Source organism: Babylonia areolata, chromosome 7 (genome assembly GCF_041734735.1).
Source record: "Babylonia areolata isolate BAREFJ2019XMU chromosome 7, ASM4173473v1, whole genome shotgun sequence".
Lineage (NCBI taxonomy): Eukaryota > Metazoa > Mollusca > Gastropoda > Neogastropoda > Buccinidae > Babylonia > Babylonia areolata.
Genome location: NC_134882.1, coordinates 46,960,600 through 46,985,599, shown reverse-complemented (window position 1 = coordinate 46,985,599; position 25,000 = coordinate 46,960,600). Strand labels below are relative to the sequence as shown.

Here is a 25,000-nt window from a genome sequence, read left to right as displayed (position 1 = left end):
ACTGGTTCTATTCAGCTAACCTGCCCCCCCCCCCCCCCCCCCCCACGCCCCCCGCCCCCCACCCCATCTCCATTTGGATTATGAAGCTGGGGAAAATGAGCAAGAGCAAGGAACTTCTGGTCCGGCTTGTATTGACCTTCCATTCCGACTACGACGTGGTGGGTATACAAGAAGGGGTGTTTCTAGGATACTGCACAGCCAGGACGCAGCAAGGACCACCCTCGGACCGTAAACCCGGACTTCCCCAACACGCCGGCCAACGGCAAGGAACACAGCGAGGTCCCACCTCGGGCCGCCAGCCAGGACTACCCCAACAGGACAACAGGACCAACGCCTCGACCACACCACCCTTCACGGAAAAGACCACAGCCACGAACAACTTGACCTTAAGGGCAGATCGCCAATAGATCGTTAAGCTCACCACTACAGGTCTAGGGGACTATGGCTTTTCGCCATCTGGGCTTCAGCTGCCTGGACTCTCACTGCTATTTTCACACCTCTTCCTACCTCGTTTCTCTCGGGGGCAGCCTTCCGTTCAGACTTCAACCTTCTTTCTTGAAGGACTAGAGTATACACTCTCCCCAACCCCGCCCCACTGGGCTTTGAATCTCAACTGGGGGAGGTAAGGCCAGGCCCGACAAGGCCAGGGATCATTCCAGTGAAATCTGTAAAGATCTCGAGGCCGGAATCGAAAACGGGATAGGAAATAAAAACAGTCTCAAAAAAAAAAAAAAAAAAAGAAAAAAAAAATCAAAGACGGGAAAGAGCAGGAAAGCAAATTGCATACAATGTATATTTTAGATGGGAAAAACGAATGAGTGTGTGTGTGTGTGTGTGTGTGTGTGTGTGTGTGTGTGTGTGTGTGTGTGTGTGTGTGTGTATGTGTGTGTGTGTGTGTGTGTGTGTGTGTGTGTGTCTGTGTCTGTGTCTGTGTGTCTGTGTGTGTGTGTGTTCTTTCTTTCTTTCTTTCTTTCTTTGATTTCTTTATGTTTTCAGTAGGTGCGGCATAAAATCCGACGACAACAAAATAATGAATGCCTTCTGTATAGGTCCCAGGCAAGACCCGTCAGAGTTTTCTATTGACTCTAGTGTCGACACTGATCGGTTCTGTCAGGTCTGTAATATAATAAAACAGATTATCAATCAACGGCGTGACGTCCTGCGTGTGGTGGAGAAACGACGGTGTTGTGTATAATCTGACGTGGTCTGATGCTTTGCATACTGTGTGTATACCCTCAAATGATAGGCGTAGTTGTTTAGGTGTCTGGAGGAAAAAACAAGTAAAAAAAAAAAGAAGAAAAAAAAAAAGTAAATATAAAGTAAAAAAAAAAAAAAGTAAAAAAGGGTAAAAAAAAGTTTTAAAAAAGTATTAAAAAGAAGAAGAAGGAGAAGAAAAAACGCAGAAATGTGTTCGGCATTAACATGGTTTGATTCCAAGTCATTAGACTTCCTCCTCCCCCGTAGCTCCCACACCTTCCCTTCCCGCCCACCCCCCACGCCCCCCTTGACATTCCCCCCTCCTCCTCCCTCCCTTGCTTGCTGCCACTCCCTACCTGCCTTTACCTCAGCTACTGTCGTCCCCCCCCCCACTCCGACCCCCAAAGAAGAGAAAGAAAAAGAAAGGAAAAATTAGAGAAAAAAAAGAAAGAAAGAAAGAAGAAGAAGAAGAAGAAGAAACAACAACAACAACAAAAACCCCCACTCAGAAGTCTTGTTCACTTCTGAAAACAACAATAACATAGACAGCTAATATCGAGAAGATTTCTGTTTTGAGAATCAGGAAGGGTTTTGTGGCTTTATTTTCATTAACAAATTTATTTATCAATTTGTTTCATTGACATGAATACTGTTTGTGGTCAATTTCATTTTATCGCGGTGTGCCCCCTCCGCCCCCCCCCCCTCCCGCCCCCCCCTCCCCTGCCCCTTCCCCCGTTTTTTTTTTTTCTCTTCAGATTTTCGTATATAAAAAAGGCCTTCATTTACCATGGAAAACGGAATGTGGCTGCCTAACCAAGTGGGGAAAAAAACCCAGTCACACACGTACATGTGCACGTACATGTGATTTAAAATTCACTTTTAGCATCACTAACGCTCGAGGAACAGTTCACAATCGGGCGGTGTGTGTGTGTGTGTGTGTGTGTGTGTGTGTGTGTGTGTGTGTGTGTGTGTGTGTGTGTGTGTGTGAGAGAGAGAGAGAGAGAGAGAGAGAGAGAGAGAGTAATTTCCCTCTGACTGAAGTTAATTGTCAGTACTCCGAGCCCTCCGAGCTGATAGAGAGAGCGTCATAAGTGTCCATTATTATTCTTATTATGTATGTTATGATGATGATGATGATGATGATAATAATAACAACAACAATAATCATAACAGATAATGATGAGGGTAATAATAAAAATAATTACAATAATAATGATAATGATGATGATGATGATGATGATGATGATGATGATGATGATGAATCCGTGTATGTTTTCCAATCCCCCCATTAAAAAAAGCTTGGCTGAACTAAACAGCAGTAGCCGTATTGAAGAAGAACGATTACAATCTTTACAAGAACACCGGCAACATCATCACCGTTACCATAATTATTAACAACAGCAGAACATCACTATCATGATCACCATCTTCATCATCATCAGCAGTAACATCACCATCAGCATCAGTGGAGTGGTGGCCTAGAGGTAACGCGTCCGCCTAGGAAGCGAGAGAATCTCAGCGCGCTGGTTCGAATCAGGGCTCAGTCGCCAAATATTTTATCCCCCTCCACTAGACCTTGAGTGGTGGTCTGGACGCTAGTCATTCGGATGAGACGATAAACCGAGGTCCCGTGTGCAGCATGCACTTAGCGCACGTAAAAGAACCCACGGCAACAAAAGGGTTGTTCCTGGCAAAATTCCGTGGAAAAATCCACTTCGATAGGAAAAACAAATAAAACTGCATGCAGGAAAAAAATATAAAAAAAAAATGGGTGGCGCTGTACTGTAGCGACGCGCTCTCCCTGGGGAGAGCAGCCCGAATTTCACACAGAGAAATCTGTTGTGATATAAAGAAATACAACAACAACAACTACAACAACAACAACATAATCAACAACAGCAAAACATGACCATCTTGATCAACGTCATCATCCTCACTTTCAGCATATCAACAACAGGCAGAAGATCATGGATGGTAATGATAATGATAATGATAACAATAATGATAATAAGATAAGATAAGATAAGATAAGATAAGAATAACTTTATTATCTCCAACTGGAGAAATTTGGTCAGGTGCATTATCACAACATAGACAAGTAAACAACATGGGGACCATAACTGTAAAAGTCAACAACAGCTTTTACGTATATTACGAAGATAGAAATGTAAAAAATATCACATACACCATTTCATACATACATCCACACACTGCAGGTAATAACTAGTATTCTTAATGTAAAAAAAAAAGAGAAAGAATTAAGAAACATTATTTGAATATAATTATAAATATAGCCTAGTATACTGCACATTGATTATAATAGACAGATAAGATAAGAATAAAGATAAATTGCGGAAAACCGCAACCAGATAATCAGCACACACCCGCACCCTCCCCACCTCCACCCACCCCACACACAATCATCATCATCATCATCGTCACCATTTCATCAACAGCAGTGGAACATGATGATCATCAACAACAACAGGAACACCTAAGAACTCTGTAGATTGAAGCGTACGGGCTGATTCATTTAACGTTATACATCTGCGTTGAAAAAAAAAAAGGTATATGTATTTGTGTGTGTGTGTGTGTGTGTGCGTGCGTGCGTGCATGTGTGTGTGTGTGTGTGTGTGTGTGTGTGTGTTGGGGGCGTACCTGTTAGGCGGCAGGCACAGTAGAATTAGCTGCGAGGATAATAAATTAAAAAAAAAAAAGAAAAAAGAAGAAGAAATATAGGTCTTTTAAGCGTCGTTTCTCCCCCGTGATCATTACAACAAACAGGCCGCATGCAAATACGAGACGCAAAGCAGTTCATGTTTTGACTGGCTTAGAACACAGTCTCATCTCTGAAATTTGATACACATTGAGTGACGGCGCGGTGTTAATCCACGAAATGCTTGAATATCTATTGTGCTGCGAGCATCATTTCCATTAAAAAACCCAAAAAAACCCCTAAAAAACCCCCGTTTCAAAGTGTTAAACGAAGCGGTTATGTCTAGGCTGTACTTCTCTCTCTCTCTCTCTCTCTCTCTCTCTCTCTCTCTCTCTCTCTCTCTCTCTCTTTTGGTGATGTTATTATTAAAGGTGTGTTTGAAACGTATCAGCTTTCAGAAGGTTCTTGTTGCTGCAAACTCTTTGATTTATTGATGTTTTGATGTAAGTGATCCTTACTCCTAGTGTATATAGGATGGGTGGTCCGATGTTGTTTCGTGTGTGTGTGTGTGTGTGTGTGACTTGTGTGTGTGTGTGTGACTTGTGTGTGTGTGTGTGTGTGACTGTGTGTGTGTGTGTCACTCTTTGTGTGTGTGTGTGTGTGTGTGTGTGTGTGTGTGTGTGTGATTTTGTGTGTGTGTGTGTGCGCGCGCGCGCGCGCGAGTGTGTGTGTGTGTGTGTGTGTGTGTGTGTGTGTGTGTGTGTGTGTGTGTGTGTGTGTGTGTGTGTGACTATGTCTTTGTGCGCACGCACCTTGGGAAAATGAGGAAAGAGAATAGAGTGCCTATATAAGCATTATGCAAGAAAAAAAAAAAAAAACCACGCTCGCTGCTTGTGTGATTTTGATTACTCAGCCACACCAATTCATGATTACCCATTGAGTTATTATTATGCACATGATATGAACGAATGATTATATCCAAAGGGGCGATTGTGCTGTTTTTATTGAAATGTGAATATGTGAGAAGGGAGACTAGAGAGAGAGAGAGAGAGAGAGAGAGAGAGAGAGAGAGAGAGAGAGAGAGAGAGAGAGAGAGAGAGAGCAAACATGTTTGGGAGGGACGCTCACTCAGTCTGGCTCCGCGACTAAGCCATTATTGTTGTTAGTAGGGGGCTTAGTAGGTGGTGTCCTAAGTACGTTAAATCAGAACAGGCACCACTGAACACCACCGAAGTGACTCAGCAGCAGTGCAGGGTCTCCTCTGGCGTGTGGCCTCCTGGCGACCTAGCATTGATGGCTCCCTGTGGACTGCCGACGCTGGAACTGCGACGGACGAAGCCGGGTGTGGTCGTGTATGGGGGAATCTAAATGAGCGGCATGGGAGTAATGCCACTGAAACGGTGCAGATGATGGGGCAGAAAAAAAAGAAAAAAACTTTAACTTTCTGTTTGATCTTTTCCCAGCTGTCCTGTTACGTTCTGCCCTGTCCCGTACTGGCCTTACCGTACCTTACTTTACCACACAGATTACCACACCTTACCCTACATTACCTTACCTTACCCTACCTTGCACTATCTTACCCTACCTTGCCTTACCTTACCCTTCCTTGCCTTACCTTACCCTGTCCTACCCTACCCTATCTTACCACACCCTACCTTACTTTACCCCACCCTATCTTACCTTACTTTACTTACCTTAACTTACCATACCTTACCTTAACTTACCCTACCCTACAGTACCTAACCTTACCATACTTACCTTAACTTATCTTACCCTACCTTACTTTACCGTACCTTACCATATCTTACCTTAACTTATCCTACCCTACCTTACCTTACTTTTCCTTACCTTACACTTCCTTACCCTACCTTACCTTACCTTATCTTTCCTTAACGTACCCTACCTTACCTTAACTTATCCTACCCTACCTTGCCTTACCTTACCTTTCCTTACTCTACATTACCTTACCTTACCTTACCTTACCATACCTTACCATACCTTATCTTTCCTTACCGTACCCTACCTTACCTTAACTAACCCTACACTACCTTACCTTACTTGACCACACCTTACCTTACCTTACGCTACCCTTCCTTACCTCACCTTACCCTATCACAAAGGTATACACTGAGGTCCAACCTGGGAATTTTTGCTTCAAATGACAAACATGCTATTTTGTACTTTAATCCAAGACTCTATATACCGGAAACCAGCGCAGAGACTGAAGACGGCGAGAGAAAGTGGTCTGATAATATACAAACGTATCGCACACAGCGTTATTCTGTAGCTTCTGCAGCCATTAAGTTCGTTTATTTATTTATTTATAGTCTGTTCATCTAAGATGATGATATTAGACTGTAACTGCAGCCATTAAGAAGAGAGGTACAATAATCAATTTCATAGACAGAATGAATACAGTTACCAGCGTTTGGGTTGAATTTCTTCACACTGTTTCAGTGCGAAACTGGCTTAATTAGCTGTTTTTCCCTTTTCAGTTACTTATCTACGGTGTGGGTTTAACTCTCTCCATACGAACGGCGAAAGAGACGACGTTAACAGCGTTTCACCCCAATTACCATCATCAAAATATTGCAAGAGGACGCCTCTTATACTGAAGAGGTGAATGTTGACAAAGAATACCACAATTCTTACGACGGAAGCTAAAGGTTGGGTCATTCAGACACCTACTGGACATCCGAGGGGTCTGTGTAGAGGAGAAGAGAGGACTGGCCGTACTGAGTGAGTTAAAGCGTGGATTCAGTGTGGGACTTCGATCATCATGAGTAAAACAACGAGACTATCTTCTTCATGGGCCGCGACCCCCACGTTCACGCGTATGGGCCTGCACGAACTGGCTTTTACGTGTATGACCGTTGTAAATCCCTGCCATGTAGACAGTCAAACTCCGTTTTCGGGAGGGGGCATGCCAGATATTATTCGAGTTTCCATCACCCACCGAACGCTGATATGGATTACTTGATCTTTAACGTGCGTATTTGATCTTCTTCATGCGTATGCACACGAAGGGGGTTCAGGCACTAGCAGGTCTGCATATATGTTGACCTGGGAGAAAAAAAAAAACTCCACCCTTTACCCACCAGGCGCAGTAACCGGTATTCCAACCCGGGATCCTCAGACTGATAGTCCAACGCTTGGATACTCGGCTGTTGCTTCCGTCAACGAGACTTCTAGAACTACGGGTATTGCAGTTATAAAGCAGTTACTGCCTTTGCGGCCTGACGTTAGGAGGAGCGACGTAATAAGTGATGGCTAGAGAGATCATTATCATTATATATATATATATATATATATATATATATATATATATATATATATTATACATATATATATATATAATTTTTTTTTTTTTATTTTTTTTTTTTTCGATATCAGTCATCCTGTCCGCTTTGGTTTCTGAATTACTCGGAGCTGCTAACAGAAAAAAAGTAAATGTTAAAGTTTATTACACCCCCCCCCACACACACACACACAGAGGCAACCAGAAAGACAGGGCTAGTATATAGACTCGTGGTGTTTACACATGTAAGTCAACATTTTTCAATGCCCAGTCGTGCAGTTTAAAAATAGAGGCGGAGGCACGAGGCTCTATCTTTTAAAAATATTTTTTTTCTTTTTCTTCTTTTTTTTTTTTTTGTCGGTCCAAATGACACTGACAGGGCAAAGAAAACCTCACACTGAGAGTGAAGCACAGCTGAGAGCCCGAGTAATGGGTTTTGAAACGGACACCACGCTTTAATCCCCCTCCCCCCGCCCCACAACCTCCCACCCCGCAGCCCAGGTTAATCCATCCCCAAGGAACGCGACAACCTAGCCGTTTCACCCTGGTGTCGTTATGTGCGGGACAGTCGCCAGAATCTGATCTTTTGCAGCTGATCTCGTGACACGTCAGCTGTGACACGTGACACGGACGAGAGCGTGGCTGGGGGTCTCACCTTGACCTTGCAACATAAAGCTTGCTTGTCGTCCGACACGGTTGGAAACGCTGTTTGTCTGTCTGTCTGTCTGTCTGTCTTGTCATACTGATGTTGACGCTCTTGTGGAAAGACTTACAAGAAAGTACTGATGAACTCGGCATTTGGACCGAACCAAACCACATGTCTCTTCACCCCCTAAAAAAAAACAAAATGCATGTTGATCACAACCAGACAAAAGAGGCAAAGCACTATAGGTAACTTTCCTTCCATCCATCTTAAAGGTGAACCTACTGAACAAGTCAGTGATCATAACGTTCTGAGAATCATAATCGACAACAGTCTCACTTGGAATCCTCACATAAATTCCCTTTGCAAACAGACAGCCCAGAAAACCGATCAACTATCCAAAATCAAGCATTTCCTTGACCTTCACTCACGGAAGTTGTTTTTCCAAGCACATTATATCCAGTCCACAATAGATTATGCATCAACACCATGGGACACCGCAAGTGCGAACACCATGAAGCCGTTACAGAATCTTCATAAACGGGGACTCAAGCTGGTACTCCTTTAACTCTCTCCATACGAACGGCGAAAGAGACGACGTCAACAGCGTTTCACCCCAATTACCACCATCAAAATATTACAAGCGGAAGGCTCTTACACTGAAGGGGTGAACGTTGACAAAGAATACCACAATTCTGACGACGGAAGCTAAAGGTTGGGTCATTGAGACACCCACTGGACATCCGAGGGGTCTGTGTAGAGGAGAAGAGAGGACTGGCCGTACTGGGTGAGTTAAAAGACTTCCCTTTTGGACTCAGGCTATAAACATGCGAATATTCTCCCTCTAATCCGTAGATTAGACGTAGATTACAGTACAACAAAGGAATAACAATGCACAAAATTATGACAGGTAATGCACCACCAACATTGATAAACAAAGTTTCTTTAAATTCATCAAGGAACCCCCCCAAAGGTCAATATCCCAGTTCCAAGAATTGACATGTTCGAATCCAGTCTGGTTTACTCAGGCGCCACCCTATGGAACTCACTCCCAGAAATAATCAAATAACACCATTGCCCAACCACCTTCATAAAACATTACCTTTCCCACCTTATGCCATAAAGCGTTAGGTAAATTGCTCATTTTCTTGATCCTGTTTGTCACTTGTCTACGGTTGACTGAGAACCTCCCTTACCCTCCGCCCCTCAATTTTTGTCTGTGTTGTGGTGTGTGTTTGTTTCTTTCATTTTCTTTCTATGTATTTTACTAACCCCGCTTGTGCCTCTCTCTCTCTCTCTCTCTCTCTCTCTCTCTCTCTCTCTCTCTCTCTGTGTGTGTGTGTGTGTGTGTGTGTGTGTGTGTGTGTGTGTGTGTTTATTTTTCTTTTTTCCTTTCTTATGTAATTCTATGAACAACCATGCTTTAATTTTATTCAGTATTGTGTAGTGTAGACCCTGTTCAGGGCGGGGACTGGATGCAAAACTAGCACACCGGTTTTTATCAATCATCCTCGAAATAAAGAATTTTGTCTCGTCTTGTCTTGTCTTGTCTTGTCTCTCTCTCAATCTCGTCCTTGTTTATGAAATGGGAAAATGTTTGAAATAAAATACTGTTTAAACAAAGTGCTTTTATTTTGTCAATTATAGAATCTTGTTTCTTCTTCTTCTTCTTTTTTCTTTTATTTGTTTCGCTTTCAGTCTCCTCTCGGGCCTTTCAAGTTCTTCTTGAGATTATAATTTTTCTTGAGGTGATGAAAAAGTGTCGAGAGCACACTGAAAGCTTGAACACAGCAGCACAAAGAAAGAAATTACACGTCAGATGTCTTGACCATGTTTGTGAATGGCAGAACCACGACGCTCCTTGTCTGTAAAAGTGCTTGGAGTCTGGTCTGTGACCGAAAGTATCCACACCATCATCATCATCATCATCAATCAGAAAGCAGCTTCCTCGCTTCCCCACTGTACTGACCTGTCCGAGGCAGAAATAAAACACACGACAGAACTCCTTTCTGTGGTCATCTTCAGGTCGATTTCACGGAAAACACAAAGACAACCAGGAATACATCGTTGTCTTCAAATTTCCACAGTTTCGATTTCAATTTACCAAGAAGGCGTCGCTGCATTCAGACAAATCCACATACGGTACACCACATCTGCTAGGCAGATGCCTAACTAAAACACCGCGCTTAACCTCTGAGTGCGTTCGTGTGTTTTCGTGTACGTGTTTGAGTGGATTTCTTCTTCAGAATGTTGCCAGAGTGAAACACTCACGTTGCCATGGGTTCTTTTTTTCAGTGCGCCAAGCGCGTGTTGCACACGAGACCTCGGTTTATCGTCTCAGCAGAATGACTTTATAGACACTTAGTTTGATTTTCCAGTCAAACTTGGGAGATTGGGCAAGGGCGGGATTGGAATCCAGATCTTCACGGATATTGAAAAGGCAGATAAGAGTCTTAACCATTCTACCACCTTCCTCCACAAATTTCAGATTTCTGCATGTATATGGGGGGCGCTTTTACAGACACCTTCGTTTCAATCAAATGTCATCCCATTAAGCCTATTCCCGAACCACCTATTCTAATTCACCTAGTCTAGATTCGCCTATCGATAAATTGGCGACCTCGATCCACTTATTCCCAGTTCGGTTATATAGTCAGTTACAGTGTGTGTTTGTGTGTGTGTGTGCGCGCGCGCGCGTGTGTGTGTATGCATGCTTACGCGTATGCGTGTGCGTAAGTGCTTCAAAAGAATTGTATACTTTCTGCATAGGACTTCCTCCCCTCTCTCTCTCCCCCTCTCTCTGTGTCTCTGTTTCTGTCTCTCTGTCTGTCTGTCTGTCTCTCTCCCTTAGAGGGAGGGAGGGAGAGAAAGAGAGAGAGAGAGAGAGAGAGAGAGAGCAAGCAAAAGAGGGAGAGAGAGATAGAGAGAGAGGCTGAATAGGCGAACCGGGACAAAGAGTCAGACACTCAAGAGGCCATTGAGAGTGTCGGTACAATCAATCAAAGAGTAGGCAAAACAGAAAGGGTTCAATCCAACCTGCCCCTCCCACCCCTCTCACCCCCCCTCCCCGCCCCCCCTCGTGTAAAAACGAAAGTCTTAAAGGGCGGCAACCCGCGTGTAACGTGAAACTCCACACCCCCTCTCCCTTATTCTCACCAATGACCCCCCCCACTCCACCATTTTGTCAACACGACTTACGACGTGCAAATCTCCTTAGCGCCTTTCATTCATGGAATAAAGCTGGCGGTGAAGGATTGAAGAAAAGGACGATACGTTGTGAAATGGAAGTCAGCTTAGAGAGCGTGTGCCAAGTAGTCACCTGACTCTGAAGACATACACAGGCCATCAACCACGTTTCGGAACCGTGCGACATTTCTATTGAGTCACAGTCGTCTGGAATTACCGCTCAAGATTATACAGATTTCCTGTTCATATTCATATGCAATTATATATCATTCCTCACGTTTCTTTTTGTTGGTGGCATTACAATCCCTATTCAGATGGAATACTCAAGTCTGTATTATCTGAGTCACAGTTGTCTGGAATTACCGCTCAAGATTATACAGATTTACTGCTAATATTTATATGCAAATATTATTCCTCACGGTTTTGTTTTTGTTGTTGTTGTTGGTGGTGGTGGAATTGATCGATTGATTGATATGGATACTTATATAGCGCCTATCCTTGGTCGGAAACCAAGCTCTAAGCGCTGTACAGACACGGGGTCATTTGCACAATAGGCTACCAACCTGGGTAGAGCCGACTGACGGCTGCCACTGGGCGCTCATCATTCAATTCCTGTGTCATTCAATCAGATTTCAGGCACGCACACAAACACACTCAGACATACACGTAACATTTTACGTGTATGACCGTTTTATTTACCCCGCCATGTTGGCAGCCATACTCCGTTTTCGGGGGTGTGCTTGCTGGGTAAATTCTTGTTTCCATAACCCATCGAACGCTGACATGGATCACAGGATCTTTAACGTGCGTTTTAATTTTGATCTTTTGCGTGCGTATACACGCGAAGGGGGTTCAGGCAGTAGCAGGTCTGCACATATTTTGACCTGGGAGATCGGAAAAATCTCCACCTTTTACCCACCAGGCGCCGTCACCGAGATTCGAACCCGGGACCCTCAGAGTGAAAGTCCAATGCTCTAATCATTCAGCTATTGCGCCAAATTACAAACCCATATTCATTTGGAATACTCATGTTTGTGTTATGTGCGTTGTTTTAGATACGATGATGGACAGAATTATCCCGACTGTTGGAAAGAATTGACGGGCGCAACAGCCGAGTGGTTAAAGCGTTGGATTTTCAGATCTGGGGGTTCCGGGTTCGAATCCTGTTTACGGTGCCTGGTGGGTAAAGGGTGGAGATTTTTCCGATCTCTCAGGTCAACAGTTGTGCAGACCTGATAATGCCTGAACCCCCTTCATGTATATACTCACGCAGAAGATCAAATACGCACGTTGAAGATCAAGTAATGCATGTTACTTTTTGTCACAACAGATTCGGTTATTTATCAAAACAAAATTGTGACCTCTTCCTCTAAAGAACTCTTCACAGTTATGAATCATCTTCTCGGCACACACAAAAAAAGCTCACTTCTCCCAAGAACACACCCTCACGAAGAACTCCCAATTGTATTCTCCAACTACCAACTACTGTGTATGGGTGCATACAGCAATATTTGTACATAATGCTTCTTTTTGAATTAGTCGTATTTAGAGCCATAATTATGGCCCACAGCGTGTGTGTGTGTGTGTGCGTGTGTGTGTGCAGATCGTTTTTATGCGCTTAGAGTTGATTTCATCAAGATTTTGCGCCTTATAAATACCATTCTTCTTCTTCCTCTACTTCTTCTCCTTATTATTATTATCATTTCCCGTGAGTGAAATTCGGGTTCCTCTCCTCAGGGAGAGCGCATTGCTGCAGTGCTCCCTTTTCTTTCTTGCTATTTTTTTTAATTCTGTCTGCAAGTGTATTTGTCATCCTATCAAAATGGATTTTTTTTTCTAAATGGTTTTGCCAGGGACAATCCATTTGTTGCTGTGGGATCTTTTACGTGCACTAAGTGCATGCTACACACGGGATCTCGGTTTATCGTCTCATCCAAACGACCAGCGTCTAGACCACTACTCAAAGTCGTGCGTGCGTGTGTATTGTTTGTATTTATTTATTTCCACACCAAAATGTGACTTTTCGACAAAAATCATGACAGACACAATTATTGTGTTCCTACAATATAGTACGTAACGCAACAGATTCTCATTCCAGAGAGACCAGAACACTTTTTTTTTTCTTTTTTTTTTCCCTGCTACTGCATCATCTGCGCCGTTTCAGTAGCATTACTCTCACACCGTTCATTCCGAGCACCCCTCATACACAGCCACACCCGGGTTCGTCTGTAGTAGTCCCTGAATCGGCAGTCCACAGGGAATCATAGCTATTGATGTTAGGTCGCCATGAGGCCACTCACCAGAGGAGACCCCAGAACCCAGACATGTCCCTCAAGGGAACGCCACGTCCTGGCATGGCAGAAAGGATAAAGAGAGAGAGAGGGAGAGAGAGAGAATAGAGAGCGAATAGAGAGAGAGAGGGAGAGAAAGAGGGAGAGGGAGAGAGAAGAGAGAGAGAGGGAGAGAGAGGAGAGGGAGAAAGAAGAGAGAGAGCGAATAGAGAGAGAGAGGGAGAGAAAGAGGGAGAGAGGAGAGAGAGAGAGCGAATAGAGAGAGATGGAGAGAGAGGGAGAGGGAGAGAGGAGAGAGAGAGAGGAGAGAGAGAAGAGAAAGAGAGTGAGTGAGAGAGAGAGAGAAAGAGAGAGAGAGAGGGGGAAAGAGAGAATGTATCTTTCTTATGTGATCTTCTCCTGTCGTGAATGAAAAAATAAGAACAACAACAACAAAAACAACAGCCGCAACAATTCTGTGAAATTATTTTAAACTTCAGAGACTGGGAGTTGGTGTCCTCGATTCTTTGCTTGTAGGAAAATACAGACATCTTCTTCGTTGCTTATGATTATAATTGACACAGCAAATCTATCTATCTATCTCTATATCTAAAGTAAAGGTGGAGAAGGAAAACTAAGAGGAAGCCACAGATAGAAAAATGGATGGCAAGCAGATGGATGGTGGCCCAACAGAATGTCGACAATAATATTTCCCTTGTCCGCTTGAAGATTTGGTCGTGGTGATAATTTCATTTATCGTTCACGAGTAGCCAAGAGGATGGGATATACCTGGAGACAGCTGGAGAGAATAGCCCAGGACAGAGGACTCTGGCGGACTGTTGTCGGCGGCCTATGCTCCAGGGGGAGTGATGGGCCTAAGTAAGTAAGTAAGTAGATATCTTATCAGAACTTTGCCGTTTCTCGATGCATGTGGATTTCGAAAATCTCTCTCTCTCTCTCTCTCTCTCTCTCTCTCTCTCTCTCTCTCTCACACACACACACACACACACACACACACACACACACACACACACACAGACACAGACAGACAGACATACACAGACAGACACACACACACACACAGACACACAGACACACACACACACACACACACACACACACACACACACACACACACATATACACAAAATCATAGAGAGAGCGAGACAGACAGACAGACAGAAACAGAAGAGACAGCCACACAGAGAGAGATATACTGTTCAACTGTGTTCAGATAATGGAAGAAGAAGGGGAAGAAAAGACACAAGGGCTGGGAGAGGGAGGAGGTGTTTGTTGGGAGGTGTGGGGGTGGAGGGGGGTAGGGGGGGAAAAAGGAAGGGCAGGTGCCAGCTGCCAATGCTTGGTTCTAACTTTTTGACAGTTACACGTGACTAAACGCCTACGTTGACCGAACTACGCCATTGGTCAGTTCCATACTACACACAGTTAGTAGCGGGTTACGACCATACTAGGCTCTTCCGACCAAGCAATGCAACTGGCTCCTGGAGCACAGTAAGGATACCACCATGTGACTAGACATCAGTGGAGTGATGGCCTAGCTAGAGGTAACGCGTCCTCCGCCTAGGAAGCGAGAAAATCTGAGCGCGCTGGTTCGAATCATGGCTCAGTCGCCGATATTTTCTCTCCCTCCACTAGACCTTGAGTGGTGGTCTGGACGCTAGTCATTCGGATGAGATGATAAACCGAGGTCCCGTGTGCAGCATGCACTTAGCGCACGTAACACAGCAACAAAAGGGTTGTTCCTGGCAAAATTCTGTAGAAAATCCACTCGGATAGGAAAAACGAATAAAACAGCACGCAGGAAAAAAAAAAAAAAAAGAAAGAAAGAAAGAAAGAAAAAAAAAGAAAAAAAAGAAAAGAAAAAAAGGTGGCGCTGTAGTGTAGCGACGCGCTCTCCCTGGGGAGAGCAGCCCGAATTTCACACAGAGAAATGTGTTGTGACGAAAAGAGAAATACGAATACATGAAAGAATGCCGCGGCCTCGATCTGCGCCATTACCGCCAACAACGCCCACACCCACACCCCACTCCACCACGTCAATTGAACTTCTTCATAAATCTGCATGCTTTTGATAGAAATGGAAATGACTGGAATATGATATGTTTGCTGTTTGAAAGTTTAGCTTTAAAAGAAAAGAAAAGATAAGAAGGTGTGTGTGTGTGTGTGTGTGTGTGTGTGTGTGTGTGTGTGTGTGTGTGTGTGTGTGTGTGTGTGTGTGTGTGTGTGTGTGTGTGTGTGTGTGTGTGTGTGTGTGTGTGTATGTGTGCGTGTGTGTGTGTGCCTCCGCATGTCTCTCCCTTCCCTTACTGTTTTTCTTATGTTAGAAATCATCATCGGGCTGGGTTATTGATCTCAACAAGTGAAGGCATACGTAGCACATCTAGTATGCACGAAGTCATTATCTCGACGGGGCTTCGTTATAGAATATCTTGTAATCCTGACTAATTTATGTTTTCTTTTATATATCATGACTTTTGAAATAGAAATCTGTTTAATTACGGTTTCAAATAATGTCAGATTTATATAACATTTTTCATCTCATTATTTTTTTTTCTTAATGTGTGTGTGTGTGTGTGTGTGTGTGTGTGTGTGTGTGTGTGTGTGTGTGTGTGTGTGTGTGTGTGCGTGCGTGCGTGCGTGCGTGTGTGTGTGTGTGTGTGTGTGTGTGTGTGTGCGTACGTATGTATGAGTGTGTGCATGTGCATATTTTCCAGTCATGATAATTATCTTGTTCACCAGACGTTCATGTTCATTCACGTTCTAACGTGGTAGCAAGTTGAAACAACCTATTGAAAGTGGACTTTATCTTAACATACAAAGCGAAGAAAGATGATGCCCTAAACGCAATGTGTCAGTGACTGGAAATGAATTTCATTTCATCATGGAATATCCTTATTATAATGATTTATAATATACAATGATTCCCCAACGTTTTCTGTGACCTAGGTAATGTTTTGATTTCTTTAGACTGGTGTCTTAACTCTCTCCATACGAACGGCGAAAGAGACAACGTTAACAGCGTTTCATCCCAATTACCATTATCAAAATATTGCAAGCGGAACGCTCTTATACTGAAGAGGTGAATGTTGACAAGAATACCACAGTTCTGACGACGGCAGCTAAAGGTTGGGTCATTCAGACACCCACTGGACATCCGAGGGGTCTGTGTAGAGGAGAAGAGAGTACTGGCCGTACTGAGTGAGTTAAAATTCAAGAAAACGTTTGCTTTCAGTTTCAAAATTCATAGATACGGCAAATATTTGTTAGAAAGAGTTATAACTTTACAGTTCTCACTGCAGCGATGCGCTGGAGAGAGAAGCTCAAATTTACCAAAGAGAAATCTATTGTGAAACAAAAACAACACACACACACACACACACACACACACACACACACACACACACTCGCACACACACACACGCACACACACAACAACAACAACAACAACAACACACAAAAAGCAGCAAAAAAAGAACAACAAAAAACAAAACAAAACAACAACAACAACTGTATAATACAATAAATGGTGGGTGGAAGCTGTCTTTTCTGTCGTTATTATTTGTTTGTTTGTTTTCATTTCATATAGATAGTATAAAAGTATATTGCCCATTGTCATACAAGGAAATAAGCAATATACTAGAAAGAGACTTTTATAGGTGCTTGAAATCAAGTCTAAAACCTCGTCAGTTGACTCTCTCGGACTTTGGTCCGATTCGCAGACCAATTCTGAGCTTAGCTCTCAGACTATTATCAAATTCATTACGGACCAAGTATTGTTCTAATGTCAAGTGTATATGCTTTAATAACCTGACAATTGAGCATATAATTTTTCACTGTAGCTTGATGAAGCCTTTTGTACACGAAAGTGTGTCTTCACAAGTGACTGAGAACGTTGATGTTTTTGACTTTTTGCATTCATTATCAGTTGTTTCGCTTGTCAGTTTAACGACTTCTCTTTTACGAAGTCCTTTAAGTAATTTCCTGTAACTGTATTTAGAGGGGTTTTTTGTTTGTTTGTTTGTTTGTTTTGTTTTTCTTTCAAATTTCACCCACATTTTTACCCTCATTTGCCCAGTTTCCCCAAACCCTCCACTCATCCACATCTCCCACCCCTTCTAACCGATAATACTCAGATGTATTCATAAATACTTTTACAAAATGTCTTCAATCACCGATACGTGTGACGGGACATTAAACAAAAATTCCTTCCTTCCTTCATTTCGTCTTTCTTTTTTCTTCCTGCAGTTTTTAAGGCCTGACCAGCAGGTTTTGTCCATTGGTAGGCTAGGAATCTATACTCCCCTATAATTTTTTTTTTCTTTTGAAGCAAATGATATGGTGTAATGTATAAGGACCAGACCGCACGCTTTCTTTCAGTTTCAGTTTCAGCTTTCACCGATTCAACGGCACTGCAGGGTGTTCTCTGGCGGGTGGCCAGACAGTGTTAACTTCGAGCGAACTGGCTACCATGCACCTAGTTACCGCAACAGCAGATCGAACGTGCGTGAGAGCGGTTGGTGTGTTGTTCAGAATCGGCATTTACAGCTTATTAAAAAAATGTAGTGCCCTTGAAACGTGAAAAAAGGCTGCTTTTTGACTCACTTGTGTAAACAAAGTGAGTCTATGTTTTAACCCGGTGTTCGGTTGTATGTATGTATGTGTGTGTGTGTGTGTGTGTGTGTGTGTCTGTGTCTGTGTGTGTGTGTCTGTGTGTGTGTGTCTGTGTGTGTCCGTGGTAAACTTTAACATTGACATTTTCTCTGCAAATACTTTGTCAGTTGACACCAAATTAGGCATACAAATAGGAAAAATTCAGTTCTTTCCAGTCATCTCGTTTAAAACAATATTGCACCTCTGGGATGGGCACACAAAAATAAAAAAAAATGAAGCCTAATTATATGCAAACTGCATTTACTGTTATATTTATATTTTTTGTATTCTCTAAACTTGGCACTTTATCTGATATTCTGACCCAACAACAAGAGCAGTCATTATTATCATTTTTTGTTCAAACAGGAACTTCTTTTGCTAAGCATGGATGTTTTATTTATTTTGCAAACGTTTTGATGCAGATAGTAAAAAAGGGAAATTACTCTGTAATTAATGCTAGGGGAATTAATTTGCTTTAAACTGATCTTTCTCATCTTAAACATTACATTTTGAAATTATACTCAATACATGAAAAGCTTGGATTTAAAAAAAAAGTGTATCACAAGTGAGTCTTGAAGGCCTTGCCCCTGTTGTTTTTTTGTTTTTTTGTTTTTTGTTTTTCTTTTTGTCCCATCATCTGCACCGTTACAGTGGCATTACTCCCACACCGCTCATTTAGATTCCTCCATACACGGCCACACCCGGGTTCGTCCGTCACAGTTCCAGCGTCGGCAGTGTGCAGGGTAACCATCGATGTCAAGTCGCTAGGAGGCCACACACCAGAGGAGACCCTGCACTGCTGCTGAGTCATTTCGGTGGTGTTCAGTGGTGCCTGTTCTGATTTAACGTACTTAGGACACCACCTACTAAGCCCCCTACTAACGACAATAATGGCTTAGTCGCGGAGCCACACTGAGTGAGCGTCCCCCCTCTCTTGTTTGTTTTTGTTTTAATGTTTTCTGTAATTATCGAAGAAACTGGCCATACCCCTCCCACCACCTACTGTGCTCAGACAGTGTGTTTTCTTGTGTCCTTAGCTGCACATTGTCGTTAACTGCATGCGAACAGCGTGAATCTCTCTCGCATTCGTTGTGGTCGTATCGAGTTTGCCTTTATTACTGTGGCTGTTGGGTTCCTTGGTGTTCTGAGGAGATTTTATCCACTCCCCCACCCCACCTCCTCTCTCTTTCTTTCTCTCTCTCTCTCCTTCAGTGTGTGTGTGTGTGTGTGTGTGTGTGTGTGTGTGTGTGTGTGTGTGTGTGTTCGTTCGTTCTTTTGTTTTGCGTCTTTTCAATATCAGTGATATTGTGTGTGTGTGTGTGTGTGTGTGTGTGTGTGTGTGTGTGTGTGTGTGTGTTCGTTCGTTCTTTAGTTTAGCGTCTTTTCACTATCAGGGCTATAAGACAGCACACTGTCACGAAATGCGACCATCGACGATGAAGTGAACGTCAGGATTGCAAGAGCAAGAGCAAGCGCAACCTTTGGTAGACTCTATGCAAATGTCTGGAACAGAAGAGGCATTGGTCTTGAGTCCAAGCTAAAGGTCTACAGAGCAGTAGTTCTCCCCACACTACTGTACGCCTGCGAAACTTGGACAATGTACCAACGACACGCCAAGAAGCTGAACCACTTCCACACAACATGCCTCAGGAAGCTACTGAACATCAAGTGGCAAGACAGGACCCCAGACACGGAGGTGCTTGCAAAAGCCACCCTTCCCAGCATCTTCACCATCCTGATGCAGTCCCAGCTTCGCTGGGCTGGACACGTGGCGCGCATGCCAGACCATCGGCTGCCCAAAAGGCTCTTCTATGGCGAGCTGCAACAAGGGAAGAGATCACATGTAGGTCAGAAGAAGCGCTTCAGAGATACTCTGAAAGTCTCTCTGAAAGCGTTTGATATCAACCCTGACTCCTGGGAGGAATCTGCAGTGGACCGTGACAAATGGCGCGCTGCTGTGCACAAAGGCGCCAAGTTGTGCGAGGCCAACAGGACTGCTGCAGCTGTTCGGAAGAGGCAGGCCAGAAAAGTGACAGGCAAACAAGCTTCCTGACAATGATATGCCTGTCTTTGTCTGCCCCAACTGTCAGCGAACATTTCGTGCGCAGATTGGACTATTCAGCCATCTGCGCATTCACAGATAGATTCATGAGCATCTCCACCCCCCCAACCACCACCATCCTCCCCCCATACCCCAGCTGGATGACAACGATGATCATCATCGATCTCGATGGACACACACCAGTCAGTCGATCAGTTAGGGACACTCAGCAACTAAAGGACACGACGACGGCGACGGTGATGTCAGTGACACTGAAAGGAAGCGATCGAGCTCCGGGCCTGGGGTTGTGTGAATTAAGTGGCTGCTAATCGGCGCTTCACAGCACGACCTGCTCACCTCCACCCCCACCCCCCACACACACCCTCACCTATCCCACTGCATCCTACCCCTCCCTACCCCGCCCCCGCCTCCCCCCCTCCCCTCCTTTGGAATAACATCCAGGCTTTTTGTCAGCCTCTCAACAGTTGTCAGCAGGGTTCCCTTAATGCCCTCTTCTATGTCTGTCCTCCATACCACCTCCTCCACTCACCAAATAGCTCCCTACCTCCATACACACCACCACCACCACCACCACCGCCCACGCCTGTCACGAAGGGGTTGTATCCCCTTTCCGGTAGAGGACGCTGAGGATGTTTGACAGGCGGCTTCCCATTGGCTGTGATCCCTTCAGGGTGGCGCCTGACGGTGGTATTTTTTATTTTTTATTATTATTTTTTTGGGTGTGGCGGTTTTCTGTCCTCCGCCGTTCCCTGTTTCTAATCGAATAACTGGTTATTGTTGTTGCTTTGGACAATGAATGAATGAATGAATGAATGCCTTGACCGTCAGCATGGTCTGTAAGTGACGTGACGTGACGTGATGTGATGTGATGTGATGTGATGTGGCATGAAATGATGTGATTTGGCATGAAGTGATCGTGACGTGATGAGATGGCGTGGTCCGTCGCGTGGGATTTGACGTCATGTAAAAAGGTGGTGTGATGATATTTGATAGGAGTGTGAAGGGACAGTACTTGCAATGACACAATGTGATACGATACAATATGCGGTCTATCTCTCTCTCTCTTAAAATATGTGTGTGTGTGTGTGTGTGTGTGTGTGTGTGTGTGTGTGTGTGCGTGTGTGTGCGTGCGTGCGTGTGTGTGTGTGTGTGTGTGTGTGTGTGTGAGAGAGATTCGGATCGTCATGTATGCACTGGTAACCCCCTCCCCAATCTATTCCCCAGACCCCTCCACCACAGGTGTTTTCAGTATTGTTGTCGTTCAGCACGTACTACCCACGAACCATGAAGACTTTGCCTCTTGTTTATTTCCCCTCTTACTAACTGAAATGTCACCCTTTCTAATGACTGGTTGATTGAGCTTATAGCAGCTACCATTGCTGATTAATATGAAGGGGTTTCATTCAAGAGACGAAACACGAGTCATGTCAGCGGTGTCAAATGGCTCAATTTCTTTTCCAGAGAATTCAATGGAACCTCCAGTTGTTCTCATTGGAGGATGACCTCCCTTGCCCCCACCCCTCCCAATCCATTATATCTATCTATCTATCTATCTATCTATCTATCTATGTATTTAACGATCAATCTATCGACCTGTATATCTATCTACGTACATTTTTGTTTCGAGGGTGGGGGTGAGGGTTCGTTTTTTACCTACAACATATTTGAAAAGTAATTTTTAAAATTAACGGAAGTGCATTTTGTGTGCAGTTTCTTTTTTGCTCTCTCTCTCTCTCTCTCTCTCTCTCTCTCTCTCTCCACCACGCAGTTGGCTGTTCTAAACGTAACAGAGTTTCTGTGGTTAAATCCCTTGCAGAGTCCTATTTTCAAAAGGAAATTTCACTGTCAGATGGGAATCGCAAATCTCAATCGCAAGGTTTAGAGAACAGTTTGCTACAGAGACTGTTTTGCGCGCGCGCGGTGACACACACACATACAAATACAGACACACACACACACACACACACACACACACACACACACACACACACACACACACACACACACACAACCTCTCCCTACACACACAACAGGGTGTCAAACCAAAGAGCCTCCTCCACCACCACCGCCTTCCTACCTTTCAGACATCCCTCCTCAACTTTGACAAAGCAAGGAGGGGGAGTCACCCTGGTCCCTTGCCACAGCGGGTAGGGGCGGGGCAGGAGCTTTAAGAGACGCTGATTATCAACACGTTGCTGGCAGAACTTCGATCGCCGTCTAGTCCCGTCTAGGTCGTGGGTCCCTAGTTCATAGCTAGTTCATTCATCATGACGTGCCGGCGGCCCAAACGCGTGTGGGGCCTAATCCGGGTCGTCACCGCTCTCTGCGCTCTCTGCCTCCTCCTGTCGCAGTGTCTGACCTGGGTTCGAATCTCGGTCCTGCGCGCTGAGTCTGAGAGATGTGAGTAGCAGTATGAATTGTAATAATTGTATTGTATTGTATTGTATTGTATTGTGTTTCTATTTTTTTGTCACAACAGATTTCTCTGTGTGTGAAGTTCAGGCTGCTCCCCCCAGGGAGAGCACGTCGCTACACTACAGCGCCACCCATTTTTATGTGTGTATTTTTTTCCTGCGCGCAGTTTTATTTGTTTTTCCTACAAGTGGATTTTTCTACAGACTTTTTGCCAGGAACAACCCTTTTGTTGCCGTGGGTTCTTTTACGTGCGCTAAGTGCATGCTCCACACGGGACCTCGGTTTATCGTCTCATCCGAATGACTAGTGTCCAGGCCACCACTCAAGGTCTAGTGGAGGGGGAGAAAATATCGGCGGCTGAGCCGTGATTCGAACCAGCGCGCTCAGATTCTCTCGTTTCCAAGGCGGACGCGTTACCTCTAGGCCATCACTCCACAAAAATAAAAATAATGATAATGATAACAACAACAACAATAATGATGATGATGATGATGATGACGATTATGATAATAATGATAATGATGATAATCAGAATAAAACAGAAATAAACGAAATAAACGAAAACAAAAACAAAAACAAAACAAAAAACAACAACAAAAAACAAAACAAACAAAGCCGATTAAAAAACAAAGAAAACAAACAAACGAAAAAAAAAAAGAAAGAAAAAGAAGAAGAAGAATATTGTTTGTGTCGTTGCTGTTGTCGTTGTGTGTGCGCGTTTTGGTTTGGTCTTTGGCTTTTACGTTTTATGGCGTTTATTGTCGATGTTGGTGAAGATGACAATGGTTTTGAAACTGAAGTGCGTGCGTGCGTGTGTGTGTGTGTGTTCGTTCGTTCCTTAGTTTAACGTCTTTTCACTGTAAGTGATATTAAACGAGGGTATGGGGGGCTGGGGGGAGGGGGTGTGTGTGTGTGTGGGAAGGGGGGTGGGGGGTGGGGTAAAAAACAAAACTATCCCGCTTGCTCTGGGTGCAGGTAAACTACATAAGCTCGTCATGTCTCTCCCTCCCCCCCCCCCCGCCAGTCATCCCCCTCTCCGCCTCTCACCCCCCCTCCCAAATATCATAAACAACGACGGACAAAAACGAAAGAAAACAACAACAACAAACAAAACAAAAACCCCTAAAAACAGTAAAACAAAAACTCATATGCTTAAATAAATAAATACACAAACAAACAAACAAAAAGAAACCAATGAATGAATGAATGAATGAATCGATCGATCGATCGATCAATCAATCAATCAATCAATCAATCAATCAATCAATCAATCAATCAATCAATCAATCAATCAATCAATCAATCAATCAATCAATCAATCAATCAATGGTTTCTTTTCTGCAAAATCCGTCTTTTATATATTTCATTTTAATTCATCTTCATGATTATTAGATCATTATTCTTCTGTCTTTCTGTCTTTCTTTCATTCTTTCTTTCTTTCTTACTTTCTTCATTGATTTATGTTGTTATTGTTAATTTCATCTTTTATTAATTTTGAAATCTTTCTTAGTTCATCCAGTTTCTTCTTCATACACCCTTTCACCAATCTGCTTACAAATGTATCCATGCTTACCCAGCCATGATTAATTAATTGATAGTGGATTGATGATTAATTAATTAATTAGTTAATTAATTTTAATTAATGCAATGTTTTATTTATTTATTTATTCATTCATTTATTTATTCATTTACTTGTTTGTTTGTTTATCTATCCGATTGATGATTAATTATATCGTTGTTTATCTATTTCTTTATTTACCTGTATACATGCCCTTCTGCAGTAATTCATTTATTCACATTATTTACCAAATGCCAATGCAAAACATTCACTCATTTGTTTTATTGACATATTTGTTAAAAGGTATATATCATAGTTATCGTGCTGAGGCTTCATTTTGGATAAGCGCTCAGTAAATTACTATTGTCATCAGCCGTTTTTTGACTCACTTGTGTAAACAAAGTGAGTCTATGTTTTAACCCGGTGTTCGGTTGTCTCTCTCTGTGTGTGTGTGTGTGTGTGTGTGTGTGTGTGTGTGTGTGTGTGTGTGTGTGTCCGTGTGTCTGTGCGTCTGTGTGTCCGTGGTAAACTTTAACGTTGACATTTTCTCTGCAAATACTTTGTCAGTTGACACCAAATTTGGCATAAACATAGGAAAAATTCAGTTCTTTCCAGTCATCTTGTTTAAAACAATATTGCACCTCTGGGATGGGCACACAAAAAAAAAGAAAAAAAGAAGAAGCCTAATTATATGCAAACTGCATTTACTGTTATTTTTATATTTTTTGTATTCTCTAAACTTGGCACTTTGACCTCTTATTCTGACACAACAACAAGAGGAGTCATTATTATCATTTTTTGTTCAAACAGGAACTTGTTTTGCTAAGCATGGAATTTTTATTTATTTTGAAAACGTTTTGGTGCAGATAGTAAAAAAGGGAAATTACTCTGTAATTAATGCTAGGGAACTTAATTTATCACAAGTGAGTCTTGAAGGCCTTGCCTCTCTTGTTTGTTTTTGTTTTAGTTTTTGGAAAGATTTTAACATGAATGACGTTCAATGATAATAATGAAGAAAAAAAGACAACAACAGTAATGACAACA

At 43.2% G+C, this 25,000-nt stretch overlaps 1 protein-coding gene across 1 annotated transcript in view; it reads left to right on the top strand.

Moving 5' to 3' along the window:
* The first annotated feature begins 22,198 nt into the window (after positions 1-22,198).
* The window catches only part of LOC143284078 (uncharacterized), a 22,543-nt gene continuing 19,741 nt past the window's right edge, over positions 22,199-25,000 (top strand). Inside the window, exon 1 of the mRNA XM_076590712.1 lies at positions 22,199-22,383. Within this exon, the coding sequence (XP_076446827.1) occupies positions 22,251-22,383 (133 nt within the window). The 5' untranslated portion in view covers positions 22,199-22,250. The remainder of the gene's footprint in view (positions 22,384-25,000) is intronic.